This window comes from Phyllobates terribilis, unplaced genomic scaffold (genome assembly GCF_046119375.1).
Source record: "Phyllobates terribilis strain yellow unplaced genomic scaffold, ASM4611937v1 Scaffold_2__4_contigs__length_985480577, whole genome shotgun sequence".
Taxonomy (NCBI): domain Eukaryota; kingdom Metazoa; phylum Chordata; class Amphibia; order Anura; family Dendrobatidae; genus Phyllobates; species Phyllobates terribilis.
Genome location: NW_027362762.1, coordinates 167,250,211 through 167,265,679, shown reverse-complemented (window position 1 = coordinate 167,265,679; position 15,469 = coordinate 167,250,211). Strand labels below are relative to the sequence as shown.

The following is a 15,469-nucleotide window of genomic DNA, read 5'->3' as shown; positions in this document are numbered from 1 at the left end:
AAATCTTTGGGGTAACTTTTCAAAATTGAAATATTTTTTAATCTGTTTTTCCCTGTAACTTGGGCTGGTATATTAGCTCCAGGTATAGTGAAAATTCAGCCTCGTAGCTGCAGAGCTGACTTGTTCTTCTAGGACTCAGCAGCTCCTGCTCACTCCCTAAACCCAGAGATCACAGGATCACTAGGTTCTGAGAAGGAAGCACTATCAGTGCTTCCTAATACTGTATAGGCAATCGGGAAGGCACTGAAGGTAATAAACGCTCTATGCCTTCTCAACGCTTTGGGGAGTCTGGCTGTGTCTGACAGTCGGCATAAAGCTTCCATTGCATCACAATCTTGTGTAGAATGTCACTGCAAAGTATAATGCAAACTGCCCAGACGTTTAAGTCTTTGGGCAGTCTGGAAGTAGCTAACAAACAAGTGGAAAATAAAGGAAGGAAAAACTAAAGAAAATATATAATGGGCCAAACCTAAGAAAAAGTAAATGTTCCAATTTATCTACAATAGTTAATTATTTAGGTGCTTTTCTAGTTTACGAATTAGTATAAAAAAAAAAAAGAAACAAACAGTTCAGAACTAACAAGCACACCAAAAATTTCCAAACAAATTAAATTAGTATACATTTTATTATTTAAAAAATCCCCTCAACTCTCAAAACATTAAATGCATTACTGGAAAAATTGTGCTTATAGAAAAATAATGTGCATACAAAAAAATTAAGCACGAAAAACATTAGCTGGCCAATGAGAACAACAGCAAAAATATAAAATATTTTGCAAGTAGTAAATAGCTGCATATAAGATTTACAAATTTAGCCAACTTTAGTGTTTAACCCTCTAAGAGCTGAAATAGTCACCAACTAAGAAACAAATTTAATCCTGCAGGCTGTGTGCAGGCAGAGGGGGGAAAGTGGTTTAAATGCAATTATAGGGTGACTGCTGTAAATATCTGAATCAGCATGCAAAGAGTTTAAGCAGCCCTGGAAGTGAGGAAAGGGTGTCTTCCATAGAGCAATGTTCACACTTTTAATTGCCACGCATGGAGATTCAATGGAGGCACTTGAAAACATGAATGAATAACAATGGGAGACTCCAGTTTTCTAAGGTGCCAATAAGAAGGCGATAGTTCACACTATGCAATCAGTGGAATGATGATGAATCTCTGCTGTTTACTAAACAGTCCATGCAGGGAAATTAAACATTAAACAGAGGTCCTGACAAGCAAATAATCAAATTCCTGGCTGTGAATTCACAGATCATACCCTTCTTTGGCCCAGAGGAGGCTGGGAGGTGTAGTCATCTATTCAAGAAATGAACTTGTACTTGTAAACTCCTTAGGGTGCTTTGCACACTGCGTTCTGGCACCCGTTCATTGGTCCCATAGGGGTTTACATCCGAACCTCCCCACAAAACGGTATTCGGACATATGCGCTGACTGGGCCATAAACTATAATGGTGTTGACAGAGCGACCATGTGCTGTTGTGCATCATTTACAGGTATATACACCTCCTGGAGGAGGACACTCAGACATGCTAGACTGCGTCTGGGTGTCAGTCTCCAGTAGGCGTACTCGTCCGAAAATTATGCACGACAGAGCACATGTTCACTCTGTCGGCACAATTATAGTCTATGGCCCCGTTGGCTCATACATCCGAATCCCGTTTTGCGGTGGTAGATTACGGACGTATGCCCCGATGGGACCAACGAACGGGTGCCAGAATGCAGTGTGAAAGCACCCTTAGGGCTTGCTCCCACTTACGATTAAATCGGACAAATGTTATCCGATTAAAAATCAGATTGCATTTGTACCAATTTAGTCCTATGCTTGTGTTCTCAGCAGCGTTTTTTTTCCTGCTACGATCGAATGGAGAAAAAAATGCAGCATGCTGCGATTGCATGCGCAATTCGGATCGCACGCACCGATACAAGTCTACGGGTGCGTGTGAAACATCGCTCTGCACTCGGATATTACCCGAGTGCAGTCTGATTCCCGCTGACGCCATTAACAGATTACTTTCTTCGTCTCCTCCGCAGCTGTGCTGTGATTCTCTCATGCGAGAGGTTGGAGCACATAGCAGACACTCTGCTCCCGCTCGCAGCAGAGCAGGAGCCGAGTGTCCTTAGCATATCACATCAGATGCAATACACTAATGGGACTCCAGCCCAACTGTAAATTCACAGATCATACCATTGCTTGCCTATCATTTCATGTAAGATAAGAGGAGGCTGGGCATTATAAAGTTCTAGACAAGAGCCATGCTGGAAAGGCAAACACTGTTCAATGGTGCTCTGACAATGGTGGTCAGCACATCTAATTAGCAGAAGCAGGCATATGTAAACCACAGCATAGTGGCCTCACACCAAGGGCTTTCCTCCATTCAGACGCTCAAGATGTATATGCAATAATGACTGATTAGTCTTAAATATCAATTACTTAAGGGACTAATAACCTAAAATTTGCACACTAGATAAACTAATGACACACAAAAAAAAATACCGTATTTTTCGGACTATAAGACGCACCGGACCATAAGACGCACCTAGGTTTTAGAGGAGGAAAATAAAAAAATAAAAATGTAAGCAAAAAATGTGGTCATGATGCACTTTTAAGGGGGAGGGGGTCTTCTGCTGACACTGGTATAGGGGTAATGTCCCCCAATTCTGACAATATCCCCCATCCTGGTATATATGCCGCCCCCTTTCTTTTATATGTAGTCCCCATCCCCATCCTGGTATGCCTGGCATCCCTCCATCCTGGTATGCATGGCACCCCTCATCCCTGTCCTGGTATGCATGGCACCCCTCATCCCTGTCCTGGTATGCATGGCACCCCTCATCCCTGTCCTGGTATACATGGCACCCCTCATCCCTGTCCTGGTATGCATGGCACCCATCATCCCTATCCTGGTATGCATGGCACCCATCATCCCTGTCCTGGTATGCATGGCACCCCTCATCCCTGTCCTGGTATGCATGGCACCCCTCATCCCTGTCCTGGTATGCATGGCACCCCTAATATCTGTCTTGGTATGCATGGCACCCATAATCCCTGTCCTGGTATGTATGGCACCCCTAATCCCTGTCCTGGTATGCATGGCACCCCTAATCCCCATCAGGCTGCACATTAAAAAAAAAAAAACACTCATACTCACCTTTCTTCTCTCTCCTCCAGCGCTGCGTCCGGTCTGCCTGCACTGATCTCTCCATGTGAGCCGCGCATGACGTCACTGCCATGCGCGGCTCACATGGAGAGATCAGCTGCCGGAAGTCACTGCTCCCCACGCCGGGTCTGTGTGCACAGGGAGCAGTGACTTCTCTCTCCTTCATAGCCGGCACACAGCGGAGCCGCGTTGCGGCTGCTGCCGGCTATCTCCTGTGCCCGCTCATTAAAGGACATGAATATTCACCCCCTTTAATGAGCGGGCACAGGAGATAAACCGCAGCAGCAGCAGCCGCAGCGCGGCTACACTGTATACCGCTATTAAGGAGCATGAATATTCAGTGCTCCCCACGCCCCCCATGGGAAAGGGGAGCAGTGAATATTCATTTTCTTTAGCAGTGGGGACAGTGTAGGCTGCAGTATGCGGCTGCTGCCTCCTGTGCCCCGCTCCTCCAAAATTTTGGAGGAAAAAAGTGCGTCTTATGGTCCGAAAAATACGGTAATAGAAAAGTAATCCTAAAGAAAAATAAAGAAAATTATATATTTCTGAAGAAACTTAATGTTTTAAAGAAAAATTAAATCTCATTATTTAATCCATGTGGTTCAAGTGTATTCTATGTCTATGTCCACATGGATTCCTTTTGCAACAAGGGTTCAGTCCATATCCCCACCCTTGCGGCTTATTTGTAATTGATAAATGGCCATAAAGCGAAAATCTAGCAGCTTTTTTCATGATTATGAATAAAGTGTGAGGCAAGAGGTTTATCATCATCTACTTTTCTAAAATCTCTCATATGTTCTGATATTTTTGCCTATAAAGATCATTTAGTTTTGCCCACATACATCTTATTACATGAGCTTGTGATGATATTATCCATCATAGTAGATTTACAATTTAAGCATTTTTTGACCAAAGGAGTCAGCAAGATATTGGATGTCATAACAATCACAGTAAGAGCATCCCTCACGCCTGTGCATTCCAAGTGGAGGATCTTTCAAACTAAATGGATTAATATGATTTTTTTCTTACGTACTCACGCTTGACCAGGGGGTCACCTGAATTTGGTGCCCTCCTGGCAACCAAATTTGGGTTATTTCCGACCAAAGATTTAATTTCATCACAGAGTTAAAATGTATCCCATTTTTAGAAAGAATGTTTTTTAAAAAAATTCCAATGGGTGTGCTTGTTAGTCCTGGATGGTTTATTTATTTTTTTCTACAAAGTGGAAAATAAAGATTAAAGATATCTTCCCACATTTATAAGCATCATATATTTTGTCTGGATTTTCCAGTTGAAAAATGTGCAGCATGTTACAATAGAAGCGCTGTGGATGACATGTTAGGCTACGTTCCCACAATGAGCTTTTGGTGTGTTTTTGACGTGGAGATTCTGATTTGGCTTTTATCCTAAGTCATATTGCCCGACTCGTTAAAGGGTTGTGACTTGTAGGATTGCTGCTTCCAATAGGTGGCGCTATAGAGTTCAAGTCCTATTTTTCTCTGAAGAGGCAATTTTCACCATTTCTGCGTTTTTTGTCTCTGTATGGGGCGTCATACTTTGTTTTTTTCATTGACAAAACTTTATTGACATACTTAGGTGCGCAAATGCACAAAAAAACGCATGTGTGTTTTTTACCTGCAGATTTTCTGCATGTAATGTAAGTCTAAGAGGAAAATCAGCACATAAAACTCAGCGTACCAGCAAGAGAAATTGACATGTTGCAGATTTGAAACAGGCACCGCAGGTCAGTTTACGCATCATAACTAAGAAGAGCAGTGGGCAGGAGATTTGTACAAATCCCATCCACTTTGCTGGAACGGTAAGACACTGCGTTTTTTACTCAGCAAAATGGGGTGACGTCTCGTAACTGGGGCCAGGCCACCAGTTCAGACAGGGAATCAGGGGACCCCCTTTCTGGAGATAGGTGCTGGTCTTGCATGAGGGACCCACATCTATTAGACATTTATGCCATATACTTAAGATAAGTCAAGATAAGATAAGTCATAAATGTTTGTCATGAGACAACCTCTCCAAAAAGCACCGAGTCCTGGAGATACACTGAAGCAGGTTGGTCTGATTTCCATGCTTGGAGTCAAGAAGTGGTTTGTTCCTAAAAATGTTGAAAATTGACTCTATGCTTTATGTTGCCTCTCACTGTTTCACTATTGAATTAGAATTGATTGAACTATGTGGACCAGTGTTTTTTTTTAACCTTTCCAAATAAAGGGAACACTTAAACAACAGAATATAACTTCAAGTAAATCAAACTGTCCACTTAGGAAGCAACACTGATTGCCAATCAATTTCACATGCTGTTGTGCAAATGGAATAGACAATAGATGGAAATTATTGGCAATTATCAAGACACACTCAATAAAGGAGTGGTTCTGCAGATGGGGACCACAGACCACATCTCAGTACCAATGCTTTCTGGCTGATGTTTTGGTCACTTTTGAATGTTGGTTGTGCTTTCACACTCGTGGTAGCATGAGACGGACTCTACAACCCACAGAAGTTGATCAGGTAGTGCAGCTCATCCAGGATGGCACATCAATGCGAGCTGTGGCAAGAAGGTTTGCGGTGTCTGTCAGCGTAGTGTCCAGAGGCTGGAGGCGCTACCAGGAGACAGGCCAGTACACCAGGAGATGTGGAGGGGGCCGTAGGATGGCAACAACCCAGCAGCAAGACCGCTAGCTCCGCCTTTGTGCAAGGAGGAACAGGAGGAGCACTGCCAGAGCCCTGCAAAATGACCTCCAGCAGGCTACAAATGTGCATGTGTCTGCACAAACGGTTAGAAACCGACTCCATGAGGGTGGTACGAGGGCCCGACGTCCACAGATGGGGGTTGTGCTCACAGCCCAACACCGTGCAGGACGCTTGGCATTTGCCACAGAACAACAGGATTGGCAAAGTCACCACTGGTGCCCTGTGCTCTTCACAGATGAAAGCAGGTTCACACTGAGCACATGTGACAGACGTGACAGAGTCTGGAGACGCCGTGGAGAGCGATCTGCTGCCTGCAACATCCTTCAGCATGACCGGTTTGGCAGTGGGTCAGTAATGGTGTGGGGTATCATTTCTTTGGAGGGCCGCACAGCCCTCCATGTGCTCGCCAGAGGTAGCCTGACTGCTATTAGGTACCGAGATGAGATCCTCAGACCCCTTGTGAGACCATATGCTGGTGCGGTTGGCCCTGGGTTCCTCCTAATGCAGGACAATGCCAGACCTCATGTGGCTGGAGTGTGTCAGCAGTTCCTGCAAGATGAAGGCATTGAAGCTATGGACAGGCCCACCCGTTCCCCAGACCAGAATCTGATTGAGTACATCTGGGACATCATGTCTCGCTCCATCCACCAACGTCACATTGCACCGCAGACTGTCCAGGAATTGGCAGATGCTTTAGTCCAGGTCTGGGAGGAGATCCCACAGGAGACCATCTGCAACCTCATCAGGAGCATGCCCAGGTGGTGTAGGGGAGGTCATACAGGCACGTGGAGGCCACACACCATACTGAGCCTCATTTTGACTTGTTTTAAGGACATTACATCAAAGTTGGATCAGCCTGTAGTGTGTTTTTCCACTTTAATTTTGGGGGTGACTCCAAATCCAGGCCTTCATTGGTTAATAAATTTGATTTCCATTGATGATGTTTGTGTGATTTTGTTGTCAGCACATTCAACTTTGTACAGAACAAAGTATTCAATGAGAATATTTCATTCATTCAGATCTAGGATGTGTTATTTGAGTGTTCCCTTTATTTTTTGAGCAGTGTGTGTATATACACACACACACACACACACACACACACATATATGTGCTTCTCACTAAATTAGAATATCATCAAAAAGTTTATTTCAGTTCTTCAATACAAGAAGTGAAACTCATATATTATATAGAGTCATTACAAACAGAGTGATCTGTTTCAAGTGTTTATTTCTGTTAATGTTGATGATTATGGCTTACAGTCAATGTAAACACAAAAGTCATTATCTCAGTAAATTAGAATACTTTATAACAACAGCTTGAAAAATGATATTAAAATCAGAAATGTTGGCCTACAGAAATGTACATTCAGTAAATGCACTCAGTACTTGGTCGGGGCTCCTTTTGCATCAATTACTGCATCAATGCGGCGTTGCATGGAGGCGATCAGCCTGTGGCACTGCTGAGGTGTTATGGAAGCCCAGGTTGCTTTGATAGCAGCCTTCAGCTCGTCTGCATTGTTGGGTCTGGTGTCTCTCATCTTCCTCTTGACAATACCCCATATATTATCTATGGGGTAAGGTCAGGCGAGTTTACTGGCCAATCAAGCACAGTGATACTTTTGTCAGTGCCTGTTTCTTAGGTATTCCTCACATGTATTAAAGCTGTCAAACAGTCACAAATCATGCACACAGGAGTGACTCAAACATAACACCCGAGCACACCGAAGATACTCCGAAAACACCCGAGCATGCTCGTAAATCTCGAGTAACGAGCATGCTCGATCATCACAGTAAGCCATAATCATCAACATTAACAGAAATAAACACTTGAAATAGATCGCTCTGTTTGTAATGACTCTATATAATATATGAGTTTCACTTTTTGTATTGAAGAACTGAAATAAATTAACTTTTTTGGTGATATTCTAATTTAGTGAGAAGCACTTATAAACATAAGTGTATATATATATATATTTTTAATAAATAGTTTTCATGTCCTGCTTAAAAATGATTGAAATTATTATTTTTCTTTATTAATTTTCAGATATTCTGTAGAAATATGTGGATCTTTAAAATCTAGAAAGCTGGGGGGTAGGAAGAGGAGGTCTCATTTTTTAGATTCATAATTTACATACTTACAATAGCTGGATTAAAAGTAAAACTTGCAGGCTGGACAGTAAGATGCGTCTGAGGTTCTGCTTTGGCTATGTTGCTGGACACCATGGCTGCTTGGGCCTGTAGAGCTGTTGGGACTTGCAGTGCCGCCTGTGGCTGTACAGTGGCCTGTAGAGCAGCTTGGGCCTGGACTGCTGGCTGAGCCTGATAAACAGTCTGGAGGGCTGGGGCAGCCTGAACGGGAGTTTGTAGGGCAGTATTCAGGACTGATGCTGCTGGAAAAACATGAGAAATAAAATAAATAACAAAAATGCATCTCTTATAGCAAGGAACCTGTTACTGTAACAGAAAAAGACTATTGCATTCTTAAAAGTGAACCTGTCAAGTGAAAACAATGTTGAAAACCGGCAGATATGGGGTTAATCTGTAGGTTAATAGCAGTTTGAAACTCCCCGGCGCCTGCACTTAGACCCCTGCTGAACTTTATTCCACCTGGTAGCATTCCGGTTTTAGTCACATGGGTGGATCCACTGTGGGTTCATTCACTGCTCTGTGTATAGAGTGGCAGCTGTAACCGCACCCCCGGCCCGACTGACAGCTGGCCCTAATACTGATCCTGCTGTCACTCAGTGCTTTAGGGGCACAGTTACAGCCGCTGCTCCCTATGCACAGAGCATTGACTGAACCCATGTCACCACAGCCCCAGTGACTGAAACCAGAACACTGCCAGGAGGAATAAAGTTAATTTCCTCACCTCCCGGCAGCGGGGGTCTAAGGCCCTGGTTTTGGCTCCCACTCCTGAGAAAAAATACTGACCGAATACTGACCCATCTGCAAACTACAAGTGCCCAGGGAGCCAGCGGTGATGTAGGGCACAGCCTGTTGCGGGTCCTGTGTTACCGCTTCCTCTTTGGTAATGAGCAGTAAGCCAAGTGTACACATCCCGGCTTCATCAGCGCACTGCACATGTTCAGTGTGGCAGTGCTTACCGCTGGCTGTGCCCAACATCACCGCTGGCTCAATGGGCACACGCAGTTTGCTAATGAAGCTGGGGTGTGTACATCGGCTTCAGTGCATACTGTCAGGGAAGCAGAGATCTGCACAGAGCTGGCGGTGACACTGCTCTTGCAAATCATGGGGTGTAATAACATGATTAGTGGAATGACTAGTCTGGGGAAAACCAGGCACCCACTAATTAGCATATCACCACCTTTGTCTTGCGTAGAAAAAGATCTATGCAGCCAAATTAGTGAAAAAAATAAAAGTCACTATAGAGATGTGTAGAAGCAAAACTGTAAAAAAAATTGGCTGCATTACTGTGCTTTTCAGGCTATATAATGAAGCAGATCTAGTCTCCAAAACTAGCAGTGAATGGAGTGATGATCACACGTCTGCACTGCCAGTCCACTCACCGAGGGGCGTGAGGACATTTATTCTGGTTATCTCCCTAGAGGCCTGTTATAGGTAAAAAAAAACAATGCTCTGTAGTTAAAGCTCCCTCCCCTCCCCCATCCCAGCAGATAATTTTCTGTATCTGCACTTATCTTTCTTTATACCACTGTACTGATAAGGGGTCAACACATGACCAAGGCTGCCAATGACTGGCTGCAATGTGTTTAGCTTAGTGACTGACAGCTGGAGTCACATGTTTGGATGACATGTAATTTCGGCAGCAGGGTAAACAAAACCTTGCTGGACCAGGGAACAATTGGCTCAGCGGGATATTTGAGTACCTTGATTGATTTTTACATATATGTAGATTATTAGAAAGTTTTTCAGAAGGCTGGGAAAACCCTTTAAGGCTCGCTCACACGATTGTATACATCGGACGAGTCCTACCCTGAGCAATTTTTTTTTACCGATCTATAAGGGTCCCAGGATCCAATGCTTGGTAGAAAGTGTAAATGGGGTAAAACATATTAAAAAAACAAAAACAAGCAATAACACTTAAAGATCTTGTGCAACAAAATTAAAAAGCAGTAAAAAGTCAAAATAGAAAATCTAATGAGAAGCAATAGGCCCCTGAGTCTTCTTACCTTGCAAGTTTGCTAGAGGCAGTTTGAACATTCCACCAGCAGGTGGAGCAGCTGCTAATCCAGGAATAGTGGCTAGAGTTGCCGTGGGGAAGTTCCATAGAGCGAGACCCTGCTGGCCGGTCATTTGACCAGGAATAGTGATGGGGATAAGAACAGGTTGACTGACTGTTCCGGTGGGAGCCATCACACCTGTGAAAAGTGTTGCTAAGTTTTCCTGAGTCAAGACCTTAAAACAAAAAGAGTTTAATTTTACATTTCATTAAGAAGTCTTTGCTGAATCTGACATTTATTCTAAACAAAACTACTGTACTTAAGTCATTAAAATTCGTGGCTTAAAAGTATTTATTTTAACAAAAATAGGAATACACATAGAAATATAAATCATGGATTTTAAAATCTTTGTTGTCCTATTCATATGAAGATATTAAGAAGAAATCAAAAGCCAAAATTAAATGAATCACCATAAGGATGCATTACCACGTATGCCCAATGTTTTAGCGTTTCTAAAGAATCCTGCCACTGACCATTACAACCTTTTCAGGTTTTTTTTCCCTGGGGGTAAAGAGTATATGCACATTTTCATATGTTTGAAGGATCCAGTTCATACATGCTTACCACTGATAAGTGATAAAGGAGCTTAGACCGATGTGGCTTGTTTTGCAATGAAGTTACACAGGTAAACGGAATTTTCTGATTTTGTTAAAAAAAAAAAACACAACACCCTGTCCGGAGTGGTGATCACCTCTATATAAGTATATGTACAGCAGACTTAAAGGGGTTGTCCGTTCCAAATCGATAAGTCTGCAGTCACTCTGCGCGCCTGCAGACTTATGAATCCCCTGTAGGGATTCGCCAGTTTCAGGTATGCGTTATACATACTCCTGGCCAGAGCCTGTCCAATGGGCATGGCCTTGTTCCATACATTTGTACTGAGCGAGGTCATGCCCCGACTAGTGACGTGGTCGTTCAGTGGGCGTGGCGGACTAGAGGGTGCAGCCTCACTCCATAGAAATGTATGGAAGCTAGGCCGTGCCCACTGGCCGGGAGTATGTGTAACTCATACATACCCTCTGGTCCCGGGTCTGAAACCGGTGAATCCTCACAGCCCACAATGCCTGTGCTGGAGGGATTCATAAGTCTGCGGTCACACAGAGTAGCTGCAGACTTATCAATGGATAGGACATGTACCCATTATAGTCTATGGCGCTGTTCACATGTCCGTTTTTTTTTTGGCGGATAGAGTGGCCCACAAAAATCACAGACACATTCTCTTTTCATCCAAGTTATGGATCAAAACTACAAATACAAGTTTATGGGCTTGAAAATCATGGACCACATCAGTGTGCTGTCCGTGATTAACACTGTAATGGATAGAAGTTTCACAATATTCTTTTTTTTAATCTGTGAAAATCACTGATTAAACACTTATGGTAAAAACTGAACACTGTCCAAACACTGATGGAACTCTCACCCAAAACACTTATGTCTGTTTTTTAACATAAATTATGGAGGTCTGAATGAGGCCCACGCATGAGTTTGCTGTATTCCCTTTACTGTAAGGATATGCTCACACAGTCCGGATTTGCTGTGGGTTTGACACTACGTGCTTATCCAGATGTTACAGCATAGTGGATGGGATTTTTAGAAATCCCATGCCCACTATGCGTATGTGGTCACCTGCGGCACACCCGCGGAAACTGACATGTGGCACGTCTTTCCAGACCGCAGCACGTCAATTTCTCTTGCAAGTCCACATGCTGACTTTCCCCACAGACCTAATCTCTATGAGGAAAGTCCGCAGGTGAAAAAAATAAATGGCCCCGCTCATTTGCATAAAATGAGCGGAAGCCGCCAGAGGCTCTTCCACACGGTCAAACCCGCAGGCCCGGACGCATTATGGGCACATACCCTAAGGGGAACTTGGAAATTCTTACCTGCAGATATACTGGAGCAGCAGCTATAGGGAGGACATACAGTGGTGGCCAAAAGTATTGGCACCCCTGCAATTCTGTCAGATAATACTCAGTTTCTTCCTGAAAATGATTGCAATCACAAATTCTTTGGTCTTATTCTCTTCATTTAATTTGCTTGCAAGGAAAAAACACAAAAGAGAATGAAGCAAAAATCAAATCATTGATCATTTCACACAAAACTCCAAAAATGGGCCAGACAAAAGTATTGGCACCCTCAGCCTAATACTTGGTTGCACAACCTTTAGCCAAAATAACTGCGAACAGCCGCTTCCGGTAACCATCAATGAGTTTCTTACAATGCTCTGCTGGAATTGTAGACCATTCTTCTTTGGCAAACTGCTCCAGGTCTCTGATATTTGAAGGGTGCCTTCTCCAAACTGCCATTTTGAGATCTCTCCACAGGTGTTCTATGGGATTCAGGTCTGGACTCATTGCTGGCCACCTTAGAAGTCTCCAGTGCTTTCTCTCAAACCATTTTATAGTGCTTTTGGAAGTGTGTTTTGGGTCATTGTCCTGCTGGAAGACCCATGACCTCTAAGGAAGACCCAGCTTTCTCACACTGGGCCCTACATTATGCTGCAAAATTTGTTGGTAGTCTTCAGACTTCATAATGCCATGCACATGGTCAAGCAGTCCAGTGCCAGAGGCAGCTAAGCAACCCCAAAACATCAGGGAACCTCCACCATGTTTGACTGTAGGGACCGTGTTCTTTTCTTTGAATGCCTCTTTTTTTTTTCCTGTACACTCTATGTTGATGCTTTTCCCAAAAAGCTCTACTTTTGGCTCATCTGACCAGAGAACATTTTTCCAAAACGTTTTAGGCTTTCTCAAGTAAGTTTTGGCAAACTCCAGCCTGGCTTTTTTATGTCTCGGAGTAAGAAGTGGGGTCTTCCTGGGTATCCTACCATACAGTCCCTTTTCATTCAGATGCCGACGGATAGTACGGGTTGACACTGTTGTACCCTCGGACTGCAGGGCAGCTTGAACTTGTTTGGATGTTAGTCGAAGTTCTTTATCCACCATCCGCACAATCTTGCGTTGAAATCTCTTGTCAATTTTTCTTTTCCGTCCACATCTAGGGAGGTTAGCCACAGTGCCATGGGCTTTAAACTTCTTGATGACACTGCGCACGGAAGACAAAGGAACATTCAGGTCTTTGGAGATGGACTTGTAGCCTTGAGATTGCTCATGCTTCCTCACAATTTGGTTTCTCAAGTCCTCAGACAGTTCTTTGGTCTTCTTTCTTTTCTCCATGCTCAATGTGGTACACACAAGGACACAGGACAGAGGTTGAGTCAACTTTAATCCATGTTAACTGGCTGCAAGTGTGATTTAGTTATTGCCAACACCTATTAGGTGCCACAGGTAAGTTACAGGTGCTGTTAATTACACGAATTAGAGAAGCATCACATGATTTTTCAAACAGTGCCAATACTTTTGTCCACCCCCTTTTTTAGGTTTGGTGTGGAATTATATCCAATTTGGCTTTAGGACAATTCTTTTTGTGTTTTTTCATTGAAGACAAATTAAATGAAGATAATAATACCAAAGAATTTGTGATTGCAATCATTTTCAGGAAGAAACTGAGTATTATCTGACAGAATTGCAGGGGTGCCAATACTTTTGGCCACCACTGTAGATGTGACGGTCTCCCAGTCATCTGGGTGGTGCAGGTTGCAGTCACTGCTCACTACAATGACAGTGTGGCTGTAATCAATCCCTTTGAGTACTTTGACAGCCGACTGTGCATACAAATGCTGCATAAACACACTGCAGAGCAGGCTGTCAATCACAGTATTAGGGAGTGATTACAGCCACACTGTCATTGTAGTGAGTAATGACTGCTCCCCCTGCTCCAGCCTGATGACTGGAAGCGAACGGCTGCATGAAGAATAAAACATATTTTTCTCACTGTAGCAGCTATTCCAATAAGTTGGCTACACAGGACTTAAATGCTATTTAAGTGAAGATTACCACTAGGTCTGCTGGTAAATGTTTCTGAATATAACAGGTTCATGGCATGTACACAGGATATGCCAAAAAAGTTTGATCAGTGCTGGTTTGATCACTTCTATAGGAAAAACACACAAATTATTGATTAGCTGCAGTAATTGCAAGATTAGTCAGACAGGCCATCGCTGCAGCACTGGTTCTTGTTTAAAGTCTTGTAGCGATGTTGTGCCCCACTACCCATATCACCACTATAGCCAATCAATGACCTTGAATGAGGTGTATCAGCCAAGTATTGGGTCTTTAATTTATTTATGGTTTCTCCCCATCCATGACCCTATTTTTTCTGTTATTGAAAAAAAAATTTTTTTCTAAACACTGTATATGATTTTAACTTTTGGATAAAAAAACTCCATAATCAATCTAGATAGTCTCACGTACAGTCATCAAAAAAATTGAGGTATTCCCCCTAATAGAAGACTTGAAAATGGTGAGGAAATTATACAATGTACTGTTTACTCATACATTATAAAGTAGCTGAAGCAGTACCTTGGACCCTTATTATTTACCTAAAATAAACTACTAATTTGCATTATGCAGATCAGATGTTTTCACCTTGCGGCTCAAGGAGCATGTGCTGCAGAACACTGCTATTTTCCTATGGCAGTGCTCTTATCACTGTGTAGTGTGGCTGTAAACTTGCGGCCCATGTTTCGACACTTGCACAGAGCGAGCATGCGCCATCCACAGCGCAAGCCAACAAGTGCCTCGGCCTCTTTCACACGTTAGTTACCACACGTACTGGAGACACCGACACATGCACATGTCAGTGTGTCTTCACGGACCGTGTGTCTGTGGGTAAAACACGCTGACATGTCTGTTTTTAACCCGCTGCTCAGGCCGCAAAACGTCCCACACTGATGACACAAGGATGACATTCATTTTACACGTACTGGCGCCTGGGAATCAGTACTGCGATTAGCACCAGCAGAAGACAATGTTGAGAGTAGTGGTCTGCTCCCGTAGTGTCCAACTGCAAAAATAATAAAATAAAAAAATCCTTCTACTCACCTGTCCGAAGCGTCCCAAGCGGTAATCCACCAGACTGCTCACGCCGGGGAGAATGACTCGCTGCAGCAAGCAGTGCCGTCACTCACTGAGCTCAGCGCAGCTCCGGGGCCCCGCTTGCTGCGGCGAGTCATTCTCCCTGTCTCCTCGGCGTGAGCAGTCAGGTGGATTACAGCAGGGGACACTTCGGACAAGTGAGTATAAAGATTTTTTTATTTTATTCTTATTTTTTAGCAATTCAGTACCCGGCGTTTGGGAACAGCGCTAACTGTACGCCGATTCCCAGGTGCTCCTGATGCTGGCACGGTTGTCACACGTGTGCCACATAGGTGCACACGGACATCTCTGGTATGGGATTTTCCAGTACCGTAAATATCTGAACGTGTGAAACGCACCTTATGGGAAGTGTAGTTTATGAGCATGAAACATTGATCATATTTTACCTCAAGCACAACTGCTAGG

The 15,469-nt window shown here is 43.6% G+C and overlaps 1 protein-coding gene across 2 annotated transcripts in view; it reads right to left on the bottom strand.

Moving 5' to 3' along the window:
- Positions 1-15,469, bottom strand: part of POU6F1 (POU class 6 homeobox 1) — a 107,899-nt gene that overhangs the window by 37,232 nt on the left and 55,198 nt on the right. Inside the window, exons 6-7 of one of the 2 annotated variants that reach the window (XM_073663236.1) lie at positions 10,017-10,242; positions 8,005-8,255 (exon numbers count right to left, since the gene is read on the bottom strand). In XM_073663236.1, the coding sequence (XP_073519337.1) occupies positions 8,005-8,255; positions 10,017-10,242 (477 nt within the window). The remainder of the gene's footprint in view (positions 1-8,004; positions 8,256-10,016; positions 10,243-15,469) is intronic. The other variant, XM_073663237.1, reaches the window with a different exon arrangement.